Source organism: Epinephelus moara, chromosome 18, assembly GCF_006386435.1.
Source record: "Epinephelus moara isolate mb chromosome 18, YSFRI_EMoa_1.0, whole genome shotgun sequence".
NCBI classification, from domain to species: Eukaryota; Metazoa; Chordata; class Actinopteri; order Perciformes; family Serranidae; genus Epinephelus; species Epinephelus moara.
The window spans coordinates 4,912,716-4,935,953 of record NC_065523.1 but is presented as its reverse complement, the minus strand read 5'-3'; the positions used below and the strand labels follow the sequence as shown (position 1 = coordinate 4,935,953).

Here is a 23,238-nt window from a genome sequence, read left to right as displayed (position 1 = left end):
ACACACACACACACACACACACACACACACACACACACACACACACACACACCAACCTCTCTCACTCTCCCTCTGCCATTTTCTACACACTGTTTTTGCCTGCCCCTCACATTAATCAATTTCACCTATTTGACTGGCTCGTGGAGTGAACAGAGAAGAGGAGGGGAGGGGGCAGTATTGCGCATGCGCGGCTTCCGGGTGCGTTTGATCTGCAACACAAGACAACGAGAGTAAACTGACAAGAAGCGCATAATCGTTTTATGTTGATTATTTTGTTTTCATAATTGTTGAAAGCCCAAATCGTAATCTAGATTAAAATTCGATTAAACGAGCAGCTCATGTCGCCAGGTATTATTCAGCACTTCATGCTGAATAAAAAACAGATGATGCTAAACTTGTACACCAAACCCACTAACATCTTTCTCATCTGTGACTCAGCAGCACTCAGACAAATGAACCATAAATTGAAAGGTGCAGAGCTGCCAGCCCACATTTCACCTTCTTCCTTGACACTGGCTAATTACAATGCCACTGATTCAAAAACAGGGCCTCTGGTCTTTCCCCCCACAGTTTTTTAGTGGCTCCAAGCTTATTCTGGCTCATTGGTACACTATTAGGTTAACATGAATTCAGTGATACAGGACTGCTTTTGGGAAGAGTTCCTAGAAAAAAAAATTTGAGCCCTGCTCTAGGCCTGTCACCATAAGTACTTAAGTTTGATGATATATTGGCTTCCCCAAAATTGAGATAAACCATATTATTTGTTGTTTAAAGACTATATTATCCCAGTGATAAAATGATAATATAAAAGTATCATAATGCAATTTACCCTTTCAAAAAGCAATGAACTTTTAATTCCTCAGAATGAGTTGAATTGGAATACAATAAAAATATTTAACATATTTTTTAATAAAAGTAATGAACACCTGTTAGTGGAAATGTACGATATTGGATTTTTTGCCAATATCCAATATGCCAATATATAACACCTCATTTGGCCGACAACCGATATATCCACTTTTTTTCCCCACCTAATTTTACTGATCATCAAGCCTCTTCTGTAGTGGAGTTATCATCATATTATACATACTATTATCATCATGGCCCAATATGGGCTGAAACTGAATTTGAATCATTTATATTTGAATTTGAATTTCTAAACTTGAATAATTGCATTGAAAAACTGAATTTGAATCACATAATTTGAAATTGTATTGTTAATTTGAATCATTGCATTGAAAAACTGAATCTGAATAGTATAATTTGAAATTGAATTTATTTCTATATATCTCCACATTCAGTTCTCACAATTCAAATTCACTTCTCAAAATTCAATTTCAATTTACTGTGACAGACATCCGGGTAGTTTAAGGATGAAGGAAGAGCAATCGAGCGCAGATACACAGGACTCCTCTTCGGCCAATCAGCACCTACGTTTTTGAGCACGTAGGAAGAAGCGCTCGCCTCGATCCATAGACCATAGACAATAGGCTCGTTCGAGATGAACTGCGCCTCGCCTGAAAAGTAGACGAGAGCAGGATGTCGCAGCGGGGGGCTGTGATAAAAAGCTGCGGTGAAGTCGGACCCTTTAACTGTATTTTGATGTTTTTGTGAGCTCGGACCGCTTCTGGGCGGTCTGAGAGAGCGCAGGTGCCGTGCCCAAGCGTGTCCGAGCGTGCACCAGCGCGAGCCTTGCCTGAACCTTCTGTGAAGCCTTCTTCCGTACCTCCGGGCTCCGTACAGCTGGGAGAGTTGAGCCTGATAGGAGGGGCCAAATTTGAATGTGTGTTTACAAACAGCAACTGGAAAATCCTCCAGACCCTACCTTTAAGTGTTTGTTTTTGACACTGACAGGCTCAGATTGTTATTCTAAGTGTCTGACAGCATTATGGAATGGATTCCTACAGAAACAGAGCTTTTTGTAAAAGAGTAAGATCCTTTTTGTTTGACCAAAATCAGCCTCAAAATCGCCATTGCCAAAGCCACCAAACTCTATTTAAATAAACAGTAATGTTGTAACAATAATTTTAGCATGTATAGAGGCAGCATATTTTCACATCTAACTGGGTGAATTAATAGTTTACCAAACCAATAATCACCAATGCAGGTTTGGTAAACCATTAATTCACCTAGTTAGATGTGAAGACATGCTGCCTCTATACATGCTAAAATCACTGTTTATTCAAATGGAGTCCGGTGGATTTGGTGATGGAGATTTGGGGGCGATTTCTGGTTGAATAAAAAGGATCTTAATGTTTAACAAAAAGGTCTATCTCCGTTGGGATCCTCTTCATAATCTTGTCAGACACTTGTAATAACAATCTGAGCATGTTAGTGACAAAAACAAGCACTTTTAGGCCCCGATAACACAGAAAAAGTTTCGCAAGTCACAGAACGCCAGGCACACCACATTGCCATTTTCTTTTTTTAAATTGAATGCCAATAGTAAAGAAACACTTGCTGCACCTTTTTATTGTTGCCAGGCAACCACCCTATTACCTCCTTACCTTGACCTTCCCCTGTAATCAATCTACCATTTATCATTTGATTTATTTTATAATACTTAGTAGGTAGTTGAGAAGCTGTCAACAGATAGTTTGTTGGGCACAGGGAAACAGAGATCTGTATGGGTACATGAAACCCTAAAAAAAGTGGGTGGATCATGCGAAGTAGCACCAGTTTTTCCTCCATTGTTTACCAACTGTACACTTGTTGTTGTGATGGGAAAAAAAACGGAGATGACGTGGGGCGCTTTTCCACTCTGAGTTGAAGTTTTTTCAGTTCAGAGTGTTGTTGTAAAAACGCCAGGCGCCTAGTGTGCAGAAACACAAGGCACATAGCAACGCAAAAACAGCAAAAAAAAAAAAAAAAAAAAAGCTTCATTCTCATTAAAAGTAATTACAAAAAGCAACCTTAAACTGCTATAAAGCTTTCTGTGTGATCTTAGTCAACATAAACTGATAGTGCTCAATTGCCCACAGGGATTACATTGCAGCAGGTTTTGCCGCTGCTGGCTGCAGCGCTCTCTCCAAATACTGGACCAGTTGTACAAACTGCTGTTCCGATTTGTCACTTAGACACAAAAACATGGGAAAATTAAGCCCAGGTTGAAACATTCCAAAGTCACCCTTTACACTGGGGACACCAAGACAGCACATACCCAGTCTGTGATATGACTCTGTTACTGTACTGATAGAATTAATGCTTCGGATATGCACATTATACTAACTTCATCAAGACAACAGGTAAATATGAAAGAAGTGCTCTGAACCAGAAACCAGTCAGAAAACAGTAAACATGATTAAATATACAAAATAAAGGCCTCTAATATGAGCCAATTTCCAATAAATAGGGCAGTGCATTATGGGATTAGGCCTACCTACAACAATTTCATAATGTATTCCCGATAACCCACTTCTCTCTCTGATTGTTCAGTGTGTAGAAAAGCTTTGTGCAATAATGTTGTTGTGAAATGAATTTGCAGACTTATAAATGCCCTCTGACTGATATTTCAGCTAACAGGCCAGAGGAACACATTCAAATGGTGGATGTGTGTTTCAAACTGCTCAGACCAGTTGTGTTGAGCTGGTAAACAGTGTTTCCATGACAACAAACCACTATAATAACCCTGTCAGGCCAGCGATGTATCCTCCCTGCCCTCTGTGACACTGTCATCTGTGCTTTATCACAGCAGCTCACAGGAGACACGCTGCATGATGGCAACGGTAATGCTACAGTCTGTCATTAGCATATCCAGAGCTGGTAGGTTATGTCCCTAAGAGTAAACACAATCTTCCGATGTGGCACATCAATGTCATCAATCGCAAGCAGCAGCGACTAGAAATGAGTGTATGAGAGCAGACAGAGGCGGCAGCAGGCTGTGCGGTGATCGGTGTGTTTCAGAACGGGCCCGGTGATTCTCCCCTCTCTTACCATGGCCTCCATCGACTCCCAGCTCTTGGTCTCGGATCCCGACAGAAGGAAATTTTTGGAATTTCCTCTGAAATTCACCTTCAGGTTGATGTAAAAGTCCATGGCGTCGCCCGTCTGCGCCTTAACGCATATTACGCACGACGGACACGGAGCGTTTTCCCCGACCAGCGAAGGCTATTTGGGTTAATCTTGCCAATTCGCTCCACTGTGACTTATCCGACGGGGGATGAGGCGTATTTTGTGTTTACATCAGCGTCCTAGGCACGCCCACCCTGCACCATGTGTCCGGAACTAAGATCGACACTTCCGCTTGTGCGGAAAAAAACAAAAGCAGCAGCGCGGTACGGTGCGGTGCGGAGAAGAGCCGCTGGAGGGCGGCACAGGAGCGTCACCTGTGATGATCAGGACTGCAGCAGGGATCCAATCTATTTATTACTCTCGCCAGATTCTCGTCGTTTATTTACAAACCAAAGGCCCTTCTTTACTGCCCTTGACAAAGATTTAGGAAAGTAGCCTACATAAAGTATTGTTAAATCGTCTAAGGCCTTAAAAACTTAACTGGCATGTGTTAAATATAAGGATATGTAAGGAACCAGTCTCTGAGAATAATCTTTGGACTTTGCACTTGATAACTGGATAAGAAAAAAGATGTTTGTTTTCCATCTTTTTAAAAAACCTTTATTTAACAAAAAAAACTCTTGAGATTAAAAATCTCTGTTTTAAGAGTGTGCTGGCCAAGACAGGCAGCAACATAAATTACAGTCAACATAGAACAAAAATACAAATTAAAAATGTACAGCTCTAAAACAAGCAATATAAAACACCTAATTCGATTACCACAATGAAAAGCCAACATGTTTGTTAATACATGTTATAAGTGAACTATAAAACCATAAAACAGAGACAACTAAGCATGATTACAAAGATCAACTAAAATACACGCTGACACTGGCATATAGACGATTGGGCACAACAATCCTGCAACAGTTCTTTGAAATGGCCAAGAGGAACCAGTGACTGCAACTTTAAGTCCTTCTGCAGAGGATTCCACATATAAGGAGCTGCATACAGAAATGCTTGCTTGTCAAACTCTGTACATACCCTCCATATAGACAATAAAAACATGTTCTGTGAATGAAGAGCAAAGCCATTTTAATTTTTTTGTTTAATGTACACACATAAATACGCTTGAAGAGGGCCAAGAATATCTTTGTAAACGAGAATGTCGATGAAAAAGTCTACAAAATTTAAAGAGGTTTTGCACTATGGCTTATTCTTACCTTTTTTTTTTTTTAAATTACTTTGATCCAGCTATGTTGCCATTGGTCAAATTGGTCTTTCTACTAAGCCAAAAAACAATACCACCAGCATAACATTTTTTTTAAATCAAAATCATTATGATCAATTCCTGCATTAGAAAAGTACATTCTTTCAAACATCAAGAAAAATATCTCAATTAAGGATTAGTCAAAATCCCTTATGCACCTTTTGTGCCCAAGGTAGTTTGTACTGCCACGCATACAATGTAGGAATGCTCTGATATTCAAATTACAACAACATTACTACAAATTTTATCAATCAGTTATCAGCCTCTCCATACAGAAAAAGAGTGTTTTGAGAGTATTAACAGCAACAAAACATATTGTATTGATAAGAAGAAGAAAAAGAAGAGGAAAAATCCAGTAATGAGATGGAGACATAAACTCACCATTTTAAATGGGAGTTGTCCTAATTAAAGGATTACATTTAATTTTAGATCCTCATAGGAATCAGTTGTTGTTACACCTGTAATGGTGGCCTGTGGAACCAAGACATTGTATATTCAGCAGCAGCACCTAACATAATATGTGAATATACTCATGTATATTTGCACATGATTTTTAGTCATTTCTATTGTTTAATCCTTTGATTTCTTTGGATCAACACTACGTCCAGTTGATAATCCATCACCAGTTTGTCTGTCTGGATCTGGAAGTCCCACAGAATCTGTCTTTCAGTCCAGCCTTTTCCACCCACTAGTAGGATTTCTTGATTTCGGTCACTTCTTCAATTTGTCGGTGGTCATGCAGGGTCTTGTCCTTCCATGATGGTTCATCCTCCTCTTCTGCATTCTCTGGTTTCTGCTGCCTGAGGTATTCACTTAGCAGCTCATTTTTGGGGACCATCTTTCTGCTGTATTCCTGGATCCTCGATCTTCACTGTGTCATCCTGGACAGTGGCTCTGATGCTCACCAGTCCTCAGCCCCCCTCATTCCACTTAGTGTACTTTCTCAGGGTGCTGGACTTGAGATGAAACCCCCCATGCATTGTGAGAAACATCCTTGTCTTGATATCAGTGACCTGTATTTCCTACCAGTGGGGTATCTGATGGATGGCAGGGCATGGGGCAGAAAAGAAATGTGAATAAAATCCTGTAATTGTCATACATCCATTCTGACATATGTTCAGGTAATTGAAACAACTTAACAGGCATCTGCAGTGGTTATTACAGCATGCTGCAATGAACTGGTTGTAGTGTATTTAACATTACTCCAAAACTGCATGTCATTTACTCTGATTTAATCTAAAATTTCAGCACGTCAATCTTCTTTCTTTCCTAAAACAGACTACTGTACAATTACAGTGATATCTTATTATTATTTGTATGAAAAGAGAACACCTTAGAACATAATTTCTTTCATATAGATCAGTCTCATGCTACTCATACTACTACTATATAAAAAAGCCTTTAGTGAATGATGCATGTTTTATTTGCTGAGTTACAGTAAATTATTCACAAAGAGCTACTCAAGTCAATTGCACATTCATCATCTTAGTTGAGCATGTTAGCATACTAACATTTGCTAATTAACGCTAATCACAAAGTACAGCTTAGGCAGATTAGTATGTCACTACTCTATTTGGTCACTGATAAATAAACTTGTACTTTCAGGTCAGTCCAACACATCCTCATCACATGTTGATGTTTGGTCATGGACTTTCCGTTGAGATATGGCATGCAAGGTACCCTGGGTGCGCTGGCTGTTGACGTTCTGGGATACCTGTCAAGTTCAGCCTGTTACATGCATTGTCTGTTTTCAAAATACACTTCTGTTTTCACAGGAAATGTACAGTTTGCAGACAGTCTCTTTCAAAAGAAACGTACTACGTCGGTACAACATCGAAAATTGAGGGTTTTTTTCCTTCAACAGCAAATACACATGGTTACATTTTGCCAACACACACATGGTTGGGTTTAAGGAAAAAGAACAGAGTTTGGCTTTACAATCTTAGGGGAAGCAAACACTGGCCTCCCTGGTGAGAATCCATGGTTGTTGGACTTCTGCTGCCTTAACTTTTGTTGTTGTCCAGCCGCATTTCCCCCATGTCGGAAGTTTTTTCATCAGTGTCCGACACCGGAAGTCACTGACCAAGTGCCGGGTTCGACGACTGAATTTGTGCACCAGATTTCATGACAATCTTTTCAATAGATGTTGAGATAATTCAGTCGAAACTACAATGTCAGCCTCATGGTGGTACTAGAGGGAAAGTCAGGGATCACCAAAATCAGAGGGATTAATCATCCGGGTACAATGAATCTGTACAAAATTTCACACCCATTCAAAGTCTGTAGTTGAGATATTTCAGTGTGTATCAAAGTGGAGGAATGACAGACACAGATCTGTCCACAGAGCCACGGTGCTAACATAGCTAAAAGGGGGTCTCAAACTGATTGACAGCAAAGGGTGTAATGCTAGATAATATTGGCAAATAATAATAATTGTAAAAGTAATCATTCTTCGAAATTGTATCAGTTAAGAAAAACACAGAATGTTCATCTTATATCTAGCATTTTATTTAAATCTTCGAACAATTGATATTAATATACAACGGTCAAAGTCAAAACTTGGATAAAAACATCATTTTGTATCAGTCATAGTCAGATTTGATAAACAGTGAACCTGGCAACACAACCAAACAAACCCAAATCTATGTGATCAGATTCTGAAATAAACATTGCTTAATCCTAATTTGGTGCATGCATGTGGCATCACCTTTATCCCACCGAGCCACACCCACCTCAAATCAGCGAGAGGAGCTCAGGCAAAACCACAAATACAACCTCTCAGGTCATACAACCAAAACTGTGGGAACTTTTGTGGAAAATAGTAGGTCTCACACACACACACACACACACACACACACACAATACGTATATATATATATATATATATATATATATTATTATTATTATTTTCTTTTATATCTATTACACAACATAAACAGATACAATGACAAATCAACAGAAATAGCTAGCAAACAATGATAATAAATAAACAATAAAAGAATACGGTACGTGCAACTCTTTTCTTCATTTTTTTTCCCCCAGGTGGCTTATACCTTCTCCCTTTCTTTCCTCTAAAGTTCTCTTCATACACTCCAACATACCATATATCATATATATATATATATATCATATCATGACTGTGATGATTATTCATGAATGAACGCATGAAAGATATAGTTCTGATTAATTTTAAGTAGGGTTGTATGGAGTACTTATCCAAAACACATTTTAACCACCTAAAAAAAAGTCCCACCTAAAAAATAGAATATCAGTATAAGTGTGTACCCTATATTTAGATTTTCATAGCTTTACCTTAATGTCAGGCAGTGATTTCCAATGGGAAAATGAAGCCGTTACATCGCCCTCTTCAAAGCCAGACTCCATTGAGAAAAACAGTGATTTAACATCACTTAACGCAGGAGTTTCTGGTCTCCTGCTCCCTCGAACAGTTAGTTTGTTTGTGTTATTGTGTAACTTGCCATTTGAAAGGGTTAATTCGGATTCACCAAGGTCACACAATAACACATACTAACTAACTAACTGATTGAGACAGCGGTAGAGCAACCTGTGTTCAGTGAGCTAAATTTACTGTTTTTGTCACTGGTGTCTGGTGGCTTTCCCCGTAGATGGGGAACTGAAGCCGTTAATAGCTTCCCCGGGCTGTCTGACGGAAAGGTAAAGCAGTGAGTGTACTCTCAATATAACACATCCACAAAACTTGTTTTGCTGCTGCTCCCGTTCACAGCAGTACATTGCTTAGCTCCCATGTCAGACTCCTGTTGCTTCTCCAAAATGGGTGCGTGCAGATTGACATCTACTGTATGTAATACACTGACTATGGCTAAGTACCTCATACAACTCCAATCCATTAAATCCAAACTATCCCTTTCATGTGGGGAAATGTTGGTGCCCCCATCTGCCTTTAATTCCTCAAAATACCTCATAGACTTTTCCACTAATGCTGACACACACACACACACACACACACACACACACACATTATTTATGTGAGGTCTGGCTCACAGTTGGTGTTCCAGCTGATCCCATAGGAGTTGGATGGGGTTGAGGTCAGGGCTCTTTGAACAAAAGTCAACTTCTTCCTAACAGGGAAAATATTTCTCTATAGTGCATGGAACAGTGTTGGAACTATGAGGCCTAAACCAGAAAAACCGGACCCAGACAAAAAGGACATGAAACTATGTGTCCACATACTTTTGACCAAATGTTGTAGGTTTAAACCAGCAGCTTCAGCAGTATATGATGATGTAAAGATGTGCACCCAGGCAACAGTACATGTAAAGAAAGGCCACCCGCCTTATAATAGCTTCTCTGCTTTGTATCCCAGTGCCGCAGTGACACAGTAAGGAACAATAGCCACAGTAGCCAGAGGCACCATGGCACTTTTACAGAACGACAGCAAATAGAACAGAGCTCCGCTGTGGACAGCTGGCCGAAAAGCAGAGTCAAATAACTGCAGTAGCACCAGTGTTGCACTTAAACAGACTGACCTGTAGATGGTGCCCTCAGACTCCCTGCCGACCACTACTGAGTTAGTGTGTGCATACAGAGGAGAGTGGAGCCCTAGGCCCAGACCCAACAGAGTCCCAGTGTTCCTGAACAAGCTGGCCAAGGGGCTGGTGTCCACGCTGACCCACTCTGCTCTCTGGCACCAGCACCGTGCTTTCTCCACACTCCAGAGGAGGTCGACTCCTACCAGCAGGAGGCACAGGTACAAGAGGAGAGCCAGAGAGAGGAGGAGCAGGGAGGTGAGGAGGTAGGAACGTAGGCCAGCCTTGTGGATCTGCTGGGTCTGGCTGACAGATTTTGCCACCAGGATACCTGAGAGGAAAAACCTTTATTCAGTCATTTAAGTCATCTTTATTTCTTTACAATTTAGCATGTAGTAACACACAAACCTTGTACAACCTGTTTTAATGACACTGTGCTCAATTGTAGTCATGCAATAAATCAAAATTGAAAAATAATCAGAGAGGGGAGACAAGTTTTAATATGGAAGCCCATTTCTACCAGGAAAAGAAAAACGTTAGGAGTTTTTTTTTTTTTTACGTTTTTACTTGAAAAATCAAACAAACAAAAAAAGCATACGATACAATCATACGGTGCTATAACAAGAAAAGTTTCTTGGTAAATTCTTCTGTTTGTAGTAATAACTAGACCGATATTTCACTGTAACATCCACGTGAAAAACACAACACAACTGGTCAAAATTTTGACTTGACCTTTGATTTGTGTCTCATGATTTTGATTTACTATACCATCATTTTTACTTCTTATGTCAATACTGTATTTTGATTAACTATCTCATAATTTTGACTCTTATTTAAATCATAGTTCAGTCAGGACCACTTCAGTCAAAGAAAACTTTATTTCCATTTGCAGTATTATATTTGGTGGTATGGGTCTGTTCTGGGGGCTTTCTGCCTTTCCTTAGGCCTACACAGAAAAGCCTAAGGCGGAGAGAGCACACCTCTCCTCCCTTCCACGCGCCTTTATGGAATGCCTAAGGCAGGGAGAGCACACCTTTCTGTCCTTCCATGTGCCTACATGGAAAGCCTGAGGCAGGGAAAGCATCAGCAAAGATCCCCCGGAGACAGAGCAGAGCAGCATCAATGACAAACAGAAATGACATTGGTAAGTCAGACACAACATGAAAAGGAGGAGCTGGGGTGGAGGCATGTTGCAAAGCAGCTTGCAGAGGAAGCAGCAACAGTAGGCAGGCCGAAGCAGATTAAATAAGGCGCCCTGAATGAGATCTGCCGATAGGTTGCATAGAAAGGAAACGTGATCCATCAGCTGACTCCCTTCCATCAATCCCTTCCATTGACAGTGTGTCCTGCCTGAACTTACGCTACGCTTAATAAGTTCATTTTGCTCAACTATCTCATGATAATGACTAAGCATCTAATGATTTTAGATCTTAGACGCTTATGATACCATTATTTGACAAAGCATCAGATATACACATTTTTCCCCAAGCATATTCCATGAAGTATCACTCTACTGTGCTGTGATTGGCAAATACCACATGCTGTGATTGGCTACTGCTCATCATGTCAACGTGTCGAAGTAGATGTCTGTTAGGACAAAGTCAAACTATGACTCCCTAGATAATCCTACAGCATCAGTTCTGGACGTTCAGAGAGGGCATTACATGCGTCGCGTCTTTTCAAAATAAACTTTATTTTTTTTACAGGAAATGTATACTTTCCAGTTGTTAAATTAATTAAGATTTAAAAAATTGTTGTCAATTTTTATATATCTGTGCCTCTCAAAAAAAACTGCAAAGCACATTTTTATGTAGATGATACAATTATTTATGTTTATGCACCTTCTGTTGAGGAAGCAGTATCAAACCTTCAATGTGCACTTCAGTGCATGCAGAAATCCTTTAAAAAACTTAGACTGGTTTTAAATTAACCTACAACCTAATTCATGTTATGCACAAGGTCAAGGACCTGTGATCATGATGCCTACTCCATCCGTTTCCTGAATGGCGCCCACACTGAACGCATAACAGATTACAAATGTCTTGGTATTTGGCTAGATCACAAGCTTTCACTTAAAACATGTGTTTTAGAGTTCACAAAGAATGTGAAAATTAAATTGGGTGCATTGTACAGATTTGCTTGTCTCCCCTCTCTGCTTCTCTTTAGAAAATAGAAGGACAATAATTCATGCTACCATTATTTAAGCCTTATATTATGGTGATATTTTGTATATGCATGCAGCCCAGTCCACACTAAAATCACTTGATACAGTCTACCACAGTTCTCATCGCTAGGAAAGCTACCCTCTACCTCACTTCTGTTTAAAAAAATCTAATTTCTTATGACACATGCTTGCAGGAATTTTATCCCTTGAAACTCCTCAGATCAGTACAGAGCTTGGTTAAATAGCTTTTAGTTTTTTCGCACCAAATAAATGGAACAAGTTACAAGAGGAATGTGAACTCAGGGCATTGCTGTAAAAGAGCTTAATGCAATTAAGTCAATTTTCCCTAAACAAACATTGGTTTGATGATGATGATGATGATGATGATGATGTTGATGATGAAAGGCAGTCTCTTTTGAAAATAAACTTAAAACTTAGGCTAAAAAACTTTTGTTTTCAGGTTTATTTCCTTAGGTTTAGGCAACAAAAGTATGTGGTTAGGTTTAGAAAAAAACATGTTTGGCTAAATATTAGCATGTGTTGCAAACATAATGTAACATCACATGAAATATGTCACTAGTGCATAGTACGCATACTAGCACACTACGTTGTTATGTAAATAACTCAACTGTCTTTTGGTTTCACACATGAAATGAACAGTCCTTTTCCCAGGTAAAAGTCTGAACTTTCTGGATCTTTATACTAAGGCAGTTGCTCGGAGTGTCAAAAAATGCCGCTGCCCAGTGCGTCTCATACGGCTGCTAGAGAATGCCTCGGTGCATCAGCATCTGATGCCGAGGACCACTGACCTAGCATCTGTATTTTACGAGTTGGGAGTGAGACTGTCTGTCCATACCTATGACAACTCCTGTGATGACCTGATGTGGGAAGTGAGCAGCGACAAAGACCCTGGAGAGGCACACGCACAGCTGCACGCACCAGAACAGCATCCACAGTGAGACACGCACACACCTGGAGGACAATCCACGTTATTGATCTGACTGTATGCAATGCACAGAGGTATTATACAGTGAATAAAGGTGAGGTTGAGCTCACCATTTCCTGATTTGATGTTCTTCTGTCTTCAGCACTATGGCAACAAGTGAGGACATCATGGTATAGTAGACTGCTGCAGTCCCCATGGCATGACCTGATGGACTTCCTGTCAGGGGAGGAGGTAAACTTTTTAAGAGATGGATTAAATCTGAGAATAAATAAACTCACAAATGTTACTCCTAAAGTGTGTTCTTACCTGGCCCAGTCTCACAGGTCATGGGGAACTGCTCTATTATTGGTTGGGAGGAGTTGCCGTAGTAACCCGTCTCCTGAACCCACCAATAGGGACGCTCTCCAAACAGAAGCCTTAAAATGGTATCATGGACACACTTTGTGGATACATCATCATCATCATCATCATCATCAACATCATTGTTGTCACTGTCATCAGAATCACCATGACAATCATAATTATCATCATCATCATCATCATCATCATCATCATTACCCCTTCTCACCATTTCAGGATCAGGTTGACCCAGTCTCCCACTACTGCCACCCACACCAGTTTGATGGCTTCAGCTTGCCGTATATGAAACCATATGGGGAACAATAGGAAGAAGGTGTTGCGTAGGTCAGTTGCCATGGAGACTGACAGGAAGTAGCCCTGTCTGTGGCTAAAGTGGGTCTGCAGGTAGTATGTGCTGCTCACACCACAGCTATGAAGTAAGTCCATTTCAACTGCAAAAGAAGAGGGTGGAAAAAGGTGTAACACCTACTATCTGTGCATATGGTGTGTGTGTGTGTGTGTGTCAAGGTAGTAATATACATTGGGACCCAATATTAAAATATGCTTAACACCCCCAATATATTAATACAAATTTTAATTAAAAAAAATTACTATCCAAAATAATTATAAGCAAATGTAAACCTAATCATAAAGAAACTTAACAAGTTGGCATAAATTTTACTACCAGTTTTAGTATTATTGTCTATTGCAGATCTGTATGTGGTTTGTCCAAGTAATGTTGCTGTATCCTAGCAGAAGACATTGCTTGACAACTGCAGTATAGATACAATCAATGTCATTACTTTCAAATGTATTAAAAAGTGGAAATTAACATTGTGTTACAAAGACTATATTCTACAGTGGATTGTGTTTTTATTGGTTATCTTCTTGAAACGTTATGCTAAATTCCTGTTAGAATGCTGGCTAACTAGCATTCCGTGCATCAGCTAGTGAACAGCCCATATATCCTGAGCATATTCCACTCACTAGCTTTGCATAAAGTTAGGATCTGTTAATGCACTTTTGTTGGGTAACTTGTTATTGTAATAGAGCCAAGGCCCCAGGAACAGCGCCAACCTTTGAAGCCGATGCTACATAGTGGCCAAAGGTGGAATTACACCATTTGGGTTTGTCACATGATGCCCCAAAAATACTTTTTTCTCATGGCCTTACATTGTGAAAGAGACGTCTGTAGATCAGTGGATACATTTTGTTGTTACAACCCCCACAAAATGCTTGTTTCACTATCTGCATTGATTCATTTGGTCCAATAACATTTCAAAAGTCAAGAAGGGCTGCACAATTAAATCATTTTTTTATCCCCATTTAAGTTAGCAAAGTGCTTAACCGGAATTAAACTGCTCAGTGGGTCGAAGTGAGACAGTCAGTTGTGCCTGGCCACGTGTTAACATAATGATATAAACATCCAGCTACTGCTACAATGAAAATGAGTTAAAGATAACACTGTAGGTAAGTTTATCTGCAGCAAGTGTGGTATGTCAGGCCATGTGACCGCTGCATGAATGTGGATGTGCATTTCCAAGTTTGTGAAATTTATAGTAGGCTGAATCAGTGAATCAGTCAGGAGGCTTCTCATTTGTGTTTACTGTGTTTACTAACGGCATGTATTAAGGTTTACTAATAGTATAGCTAGAAAGAGCAACTGCAAGCTAGACAAAAGTGGAAATGGAATAAGTAAAAGATGGGCGGGCCGCTTAAGGTCAAAATGCAGGTAATTTGGATAAATACGTAATGGTGCTGTATGTCCATCATTATTAGAAAATGGTAAATACGGAAGTAGGGGCGGCTGTGGCTCAGAGGTAGAGCGGGTCGTCCACCAATCGAAAGATCAGCGGTTCGATCCGGGGCTCCTCCAGGCTGCATGACAAAGTATCCTTGAGCAAGATACTGAACCCCAAATTGCTCCCGATGGCTGTTCCATCGGTGTGTGAGTGTGTTAAAACTGAGTAGCAGGTGGCACCTTGTACGGTAGACTTGGCCACCAGTGTATGAATGTGTGTGTGTGAATGGGTGAACGTGACTCGTAGTGTAAAAAGCGCTTTGAGTGGTCACTAGATGACTAGAAAGGCGCTATACAAATGCAGGCCCATTTACCATTTACCATTCTATACACTTTATGGGGGATTTTTTTTTTTTTTTAATGTACTAGTCCATGCATTTGAGGGCCCACTGTGTAGGACTTGGAGGGATAAATAAGCAGAAATGTATATTAATACAATAATTATGTTTTCTTCAGTCTATAATCACCTGAAAATAAGAACTGTTGTGCTTTTGTTGCCTTAGAAATATACATTTATATCTGCTTAGGGAGTAGGTCCTTGTCTATGGAGATCAGGCAAGTGCACAGATATACCCCAGGTGGTGCTCAAGCACCTGTCCTTTTGCCCTCTGTCTATATAAGGGCCTTATTTTGGGAGACGTTTCTTTTCGATTTCTTTTTCTAATTTAATATTTTAGTTTTTAAATTTGGCCTGTGCCATCAATTTTCCATTAAAAGCATGTTGCACCACCTGACAACCGAATCTGAGTTTAAATTCTGCCAGACTGCAAGAGCGCCTGCTCCTCCCTCATCACTGCCCATGTCATAGTCACCACAGTTAATGCACTTAAATCAAACACCCTGCATATTATTGTTTAGATATTTAGATCATTGTGTAGATATTATTTGTAACTGTTGTGAGATTGAACTACTATTAAAATGTATCAATACAGCCAGACTAATTTCAGCAATAACCCACTATTAAGCTTAACAACAAGTAAGATGGCATAAAATCACAAACTGCCCCGTGTGAGCGGACACAGATGCTGAATTGGTTTCCCGCTTATACATCTTTATAAACCAAAACTCAACTCGAAATAATGTTTAGATCTCCCACACTGAATCTCTGCTAATTAAATAAAACTGAAATGCGGTTTGGTGCTGCACATGCCTTGTGCCAAGAGCATGAGAGGAGGAGCATGAAGCTGCAGCACTGCAGGCGTCTGTTCTCTGGGATTCTTTAAGAATATTTCAAGCTATTTAGAGGATAATTTTGAGTATTAGTTTGCGACTATTTAATGAAATCAAGGCAGTTTTCCCTTATATATGAAGTTAATTGTTTACAAATTCTTGGGCGGCAGACTGAATTTTAAAAAATGTGAATTTAATTTTATTTCTGAACCAACAGGAAATGAAGAATTTAGCTGGATCGCAGGTTACATTAAAATTCTCTGATGGGAAAGTAACAACAAGAGAAAATATGAAATAAGCTTTGCATTTCAGGAGAAGACCCATGTTTGTAGAAAGCTGAATTTGATGTAAATGAACCAAACTCCCTCTATCAAAAAACTCTTTTCTCTTCAACACTCTGTTAACTTCATATGTAATTGAAGAACTTTGAGGCAGAAATCATCCTCAGTGTGTCCGTGTGTTAGAGCAGCTTCTACTCTCTACATCCAGAAGCATTTAAACTTCACTGCAGAACACGACAACTCATTTATACACAGTAAGATAAGACAAGCCGATCCACAGGAGAATAACATCTGAAAACAGTACAGCATGTCTGAGAGTCTTACTGCATTATACTCTATTATATTTTTATTTTGATTTGTCACCTGCCACCAGAATTTTGTTTCCCTTTACATAAATAAGTACATTTCCACCATAAATTGATGCAAATTCACCAGAATGCAGAAAATAAAGTGTTTAAGGCCCTCAATAGTCATCACAGGCCCCAAACATTTGTGTCCCTCTCAATGTTTAAACAAAACCCTTGTCTGCATCACTGGATGAGTATTAAAAGGCACCTGCCCCTGCCCCACACACTGGCTCTAGAAAAGACCATTTGTGTTTTTACCATTTCATGTCAGCTACTGTCATTAGAAAACTCTGTGCAACAAGCAGTGCTGGACAAACGATCATTTTTTTTAAGGTAGCACTGCTTTATACAGTGTTTTTACTGGTTTTAATCACCTGGTATGTTAGTTTGGAACCTTCTGAACAATAAACAATAAAATAATTCTAATTCGAGAGGTTTCAACTGATTTCAATCTGCAGTCCTTACCGCTAAATGCCACTAAATCACCTTGAATGGTGTAACATTTTGCCCCATAACTGTCTCTTTGCAGTCTACCGCAGTATCGGTTATTTGTTAAATATTGTCAGATATATTAACTTACATTAAACTGCAGTGGGTATCGGTCTTGAAAATACATCTATCCCTCATCTAAACCAGGTGTTCTACAGGTTTAGATATACAAGGACCTGTTGTGGCATTGAGCTGATGCCACAAGACACAGCAGCTGTGTTCTGACCAAACTACAGGTCAAGTTTAACTTGCACAGCAATGTGTTTTAACAGACCACTGGGTCATGCATCCAACATTAAGCCTGTCTTAACACCTGTCTTAACATACCAAGTTAAGCTACTGACAGCGCAATGGTGCTCTGATAAGGCAATGCAATCTTTGTATAGTAAAATGTCAATATTACTGCAGCATATATGAGACAGAATATTACTTACAGAATTTTGTGATGTGATACCAGTTAGTGCATCCTCCTCTTGCCAAATTCAGTTTGAATGTGGGATACACAAACAACAAGTCAGTCCTCTTGTGCTGCTATAAACAGCAGTTTTATCAGTGCAGCCAGTGGTGTGTGTATATGTGTCTGTGTGTGTATAAGTTTTTAAATTAAGTGGTCTGGAAAGTCTCTGCTGAGATGCCACATGACTGTTGAGATGTCCTCGACTGTTGTGTGTAAAGCTGTATCTTGTCATTAAGTGTTTTATTATGATGTAGTTGAAGTGTTAAAATGATCAACATTAAAAGTATTAACAAAAATCAGCTCATGCAGAGTTTGTGACTGTGGATAGATGGGTTGTGAGTATGTGTGTGGCTGTGTGCTGTGAGTCAGATGCAGAGTCTCTTTTATATTCCGGCTGATCATCTGGTCCTCCGACTTGGACTTTGGACTGGAGTGAGAGAGGGACAACAGAGGGGGGGGGGGGGGGGGGACAGATGGGCAGAGAGGAGGTTTGGTATAACGACATGAGTAAACATGCCATCAGGTTTTTAGCATCTGATACACCAAGGTAGTCAAAAACACCTTTTTAAGAAAGTGGTGTCAATTTTTTTTAACCCTTTCTAGAACCCAAAATCCCAGTAAAAAAAAGTGTAGGAGTGGATTAAAGTATGTGTTTGTCTGCTCTACCGCAATCATTAGCATGTTGGCTAAATAGATCTTCTGGTAAGGCACCCTTGTGGAGCAGATGTAGGTCCTGTCGGCTCCTGTTTTTTCACTGATATTGCACATTTCTCTCTTTTTTTTTTGTAATTCTCTTTTTATTGGTTTTTAGAAGCAGTATAAAATGTTAACAAAATCCAGAACCAACTGAACATGAAGACCATAAGCAGAAAAGGAAAAAAGATAAACATAACATAAATAAAAACATAAAAATACAGTGGGGGGCTAAAAGTCACATCACAGGGTTTCTAGTACTTATCAGACAAAGTCATATACCAACCAATATATTCAGTTCTCAATAAACATGTCCTTCTGGCTTCTCAGACTGAAAGTCAATCTCTCCATTACAGATATTATTAACCAAGTCAATCCATTCATCAACACTAGACATTTCTTTTTTTCAGCCATTTCTTGGTTAAGGATTTCTTACATGCCACCAATAGCATTCTCAGCAGATATTTATCCTTTTTTTCCATTTGAGTTCCTCCAGACTAATCACGTACATCAGTTCAAAATTAAAGGTTATTTTGGTAAAAAAAACAACAACAACAACAACGTTTCAGGGACTTCCGGTTGAGATGGAGTAGACGCATGTTGAGTCTCGCTCCCGCAACTTTTGACAATTTCACTTTTTAAGACCCTGAAAGTCACAACAAAGCAGTGGTATTTTTTGGATTGGACTACCGAAATATGTTGACGTATGCAACCAGACAGACTGAAAGACCAAGGTACTACGGTCAGTCCCTCACACGAAGCAGGTTGACGTATGCAACCAGACAGACTGAAAGACCAAGGTGCTACGGTCAGTCCCTCAAACGAAGCAGGTGGCAAATTTAGCATGGCGACCATAGCTAACCTCTTGGAAGAACACCGCCAAGCCCTCTCTGCCGATATTAAAGCTTCCATTTCAACACCTGAAGCAAAGCTAGACCACATCCAAATCATAGTGTCAGACCACGCTCAGAAGATAACCTCTCTCGAGGCAAATGCTAACTTACAGGACGAGCGCCTGTTGACATTGGAGGCATCCTGTGCTACACTAGCGGAGAGCAACGCTAAGCTGTTAGCTAAAGTTAGCAACCTTGAGTCCTGGAGTCAGCAATACAGATGGTCAGCATACCTGAGTCAGTGGAGGGGGCCGCGGCCCACAACCTTCTTTGCAGAGCTGCTCATGGAAGTTTTTGGCAAAGGCTTCCTGGAATCACCACCAGAATGTGACAGAGCTCATCGTACGCTATCCGAGATACTGAAGCAGGGGCAGAGAGCACGGCCCATCATTATCAGGCTGCACAGGTACCAGGTGAAGGAGAGGATCATAAACGAGGCCCGAGCCTGGAGAGGCAAGCTACAGTACCAAGGCCAGAGGTTGTAGAACAGCGCCAGAAATACCGGGACGTGATGTCGGAGCTTTACAACCTGGGCTTCAAACCTGCACTGCTATTCCTTGCCAAGCTTGTCATCGTGATGAAGGATGGAGGTAAGAAGAGACTCTCTTACAAGAGGCTAAAGGCTTCATAACATCCATCCACATGGAAGAGGCCTGATGGCCGTCGGCGACTATTAATCCCACCGTGGGTAAGCCATTATTATGCTAACTGGATAGCCGCGGAAGCTAACTGTATGACTGCATCTTTACTAGCCCTGGACGGGCCTTGAGTTAACTTACAGACCGTGTCATTAGCGGCATTAGCCTGCCACGGTCCTGACTGATTACTATGAGAGCTGGTACTTTTGAACAAAAATTACTGACCGGACATTTTACCAAATTACCAGCAAGTTGATTTGGCATCCGGTGTTTGCTAATATTTTTGAATTCCCTGTCTTTCATCTTTCTTTGTTCCCGTTTACACTAATAAGAGAATTCAGATTATCTTTAGTACACTTTCACACTCAGGAAGCTTGTCTACATGCAGATTGCAGTTAGTTATTATTATATATTTTCTTTACAGATTTTTTAATTCTCTTTTTCATCTCTCATCGCCGCTGGGTTATCTGAAGTATTTTTGCCTTCTGTTACTCATTTAGTCAAAGGATAGGCTTTCATTGAAGTCTGACACTTTTAATAAACGGATGTCTTATCAGTGCATCAGTACAACCTAATCGTTCTAACTCATGATGGACATCAGTGTCTCATACATACAGGCGTTTTGTTAATCTCAATTGATGTATAGGAATGCTTTCATGGCCTGCCTACTTTAAGTTGTCTTGGTGCCCTGTGTTGGCTCATAATTCTCATTGTTATTTTCTCCACCTGTGTTTACATCGTTTAACCAGTTCTACCTCATAATGGATGTTATTGTTATATACATGCAGGATGTTCTGGTGATTTTAATCATTTTATAGAGCCATAGATGTCTTATGCAGTCACCTATTTGCCTTTGTTCACTTTTTTGAATTATTTGCACACCTGGGGGGTATTCCATCAAGCAGGCTAAAGGCAAATCCAGGCTTAAATGGCCAAGTCTGGCTAATGTGAGCCAGAGTTCTGTTCCATCAAAGTGGCTAAGATTAGCCTCACATCAGTAACCATGGAAACCATGGTTCTGACTAAGGCTGATACATCGAGCTAAACTCCGGTTTCCATTCCATCAAGCTGAGCCACAACTCCGTTCCATCAAGGTCGTTAACCTGAATCCCAGCCTAGTAACCATGGTAACTTATGCTGCCGGGAAATCCTGGTCTGTGGCAGGATTAAGGTCAGGATTAGCTAGCCTGGTGAAACCATCCTAATCTCGCGAGCTCATATTCTATTTCGCTCCGCAGATCAGTCTGGCCATGCAATCATAAAGGCGCATTCTGGCATTGGTTAAAGCTTACCGGGCCAATCACAACCGTTTATTACTTTGGGGCGCGTTATTTGCAATCATTTCATTAGAATAGGAAGGACAAGGAGCGGATTGAATGCATTTCATAAACAACCAACATGGCTACTTATTTTGAAACTGCGATGGTAAATGTGTTGAACGAACTGGAACGTACATTTTCTTTAAAAGCAGAGCAAACGGCTGCACTGAAAGCTTTTACTGAAAAAAAGGATGTGTTTGCCGTCCTTCTTACGGGGTTTGGTAAAAGTTTAATTTACCAACTGGCTCCGTTGATCGGGAAAAAGATGGGACTCATTGAAAACCCAGTGGCTGTTGTTGTTTCTCCGCTAGTTGCACTCATGGAGGAGCAGGTCAGGGAAGTGACCAAGCTGGGAATCACAGCCATGCAACTCGGAGTCCACAGTGAGGAGGAAATCCGCAAAGATGGCAACGCTCTTTCCCAGACATCATCACAGCTCATCTCCGCTGCAGCTTGCTGGTCTGTTTACAGTGGCGTTGCACTAGCCTATGTCACACGTTTCGTTTACTCTGATTGGTTTTCCGTCTTTCCAATTGCTTGAAGGGGCACTTTGAGTGACAGCCATTGATACCGCCCCTCGGTCAGCCCACGTGTTAGAGTGTACCTCTCGCCCACTTTCCCGGGAGTTAGCGTATAACTCCCGGGAACTTACATGTACTTTTCCGGGAGTTAGAGCATAATTCCTCCCGGTCACTTACCACATAATTTCCCAGGAGTTAGAGTATCCCTCGCGGTCACTTAGCACATACTTTCCCGGGAGTTAGAGTATAACTCGTCACTTATGTAATTTCCCAAAACTTATGGTTTAATTTCCTTATATGAATCTGTATATGTATGAAGTGCAACAAATGCTTTTGCCCTTTGCTCATGGCAGTTGATTCAGTCACTTTTAGCAAGCAAACTTACCCCTCTCAAGTGCACATCTCTGGAAGTCTTGTAGTGCCATCCGAGGACGAAACACAAACAATACAGTAATGTAATAATATAGCCTACATATATCTTAAAATACACAATAATGAGTCATGAAAAGTTATAAAATGTTTTTATTACTTATTACACAGAAACCACACGATAAGTGCTGTTCTCACATCTACAGCGTACTTTCACCAAAACTTACAGGGAAACTAGGCAGTACTTTCCACCTAAGTATATACTAGCAAAAGAGACCGGGCTGGATTATGAAGTTTGCACTGTTTGCCCATCCTTAGTCTGAAAGTACTAGGTAATTTCCCCAAAACTTACAGGGAAACTAGGCAGTACTTTCCACCTAAGTATATACCAACAAAAGAGACCGGGCTGGATTATGAAGTTTGCACTGTTTGCCTGTCCTTAGTCTGTAGCGTGGCACTCAGATGTTAACCCTTTAAAAACAGTTAGTTCAATGCTTCACAAGATAACAATATTACCAGAAAATAATACAAAGAAAAATAAAAAATAACAGAGTTCCACTGGTTGTGTTATTCATGTTCAGTTTTGTTCCTTCTGTTATAAACTGTTCAGTTTAGTTTTAATCCTTTATTGTGACAAATGCACTTTTTAAGTCACAAGTCAAGTGGAAAAGGTTGTTTTGATACTACTACCACACTAGAGTGTGATGCTCAAGTGATGGAGATATAAGAATGGATGGGCTCCTGCGGATAATAGGTGATCTTGATCCAACTCCTTGGGTCAAGGCAGAGATCAGGTTCATGGGTGGCTCGCCATCTCTCTCGTCAGGTAGAATCTCAAATCCACATGTAATTTTCCATAGGATCTCAAAAACCTCACCTGTGTAGAAACAGAGCTATTACTATTTTGCATCATCAACTTCAATTGTTTTATGGCCATAATCAATATCACATAAATACATCACAGTAACACAAAGTGAGCAGATGAATAACTTTTAACTGTACAGTTTTTCTCAGCATGGAATACTTTATCCTGTCTTTACATT

At 40.2% G+C, this 23,238-nt stretch overlaps 2 protein-coding genes across 7 annotated transcripts in view; both read right to left on the bottom strand.

The window, feature by feature from the left end:
• The window catches only part of nbr1b (NBR1 autophagy cargo receptor b), a 52,583-nt gene extending 48,365 nt beyond the window's left edge, over positions 1-4,218 (bottom strand). For 4 of the 6 annotated variants that reach the window (XM_050068456.1, XM_050068462.1, XM_050068457.1 and 1 more), the window contains exon 1: positions 3,934-4,218. In XM_050068456.1, coding sequence (XP_049924413.1) covers positions 3,934-4,035 — 102 coding nt within the window. In that variant the 5' untranslated portion in view covers positions 4,036-4,218. The remainder of the gene's footprint in view (positions 1-3,933) is intronic. The other 2 variants (XM_050068458.1, XM_050068461.1) reach the window with 1 other exon arrangement.
• A 4,025-nt stretch (positions 4,219-8,243) lies between these two features.
• On the bottom strand, positions 8,244-18,096 carry LOC126404991 (glucose-6-phosphatase catalytic subunit 1-like). Its single transcript, XM_050068474.1, has 6 exons — positions 17,740-18,096; positions 13,447-13,669; positions 13,185-13,294; positions 12,989-13,094; positions 12,789-12,904; positions 8,244-10,099 (listed from the first exon to the last, which is right to left on the bottom strand). The coding sequence occupies exons 2-6, from the start codon at positions 13,662-13,664 to the stop codon at positions 9,576-9,578; spliced, it is 1,074 nt and encodes a 357-aa protein (XP_049924431.1). The 5' UTR covers positions 13,665-13,669; positions 17,740-18,096; the 3' UTR covers positions 8,244-9,575.
• Between the last annotated feature and the right edge of the window lie 5,142 nt (positions 18,097-23,238).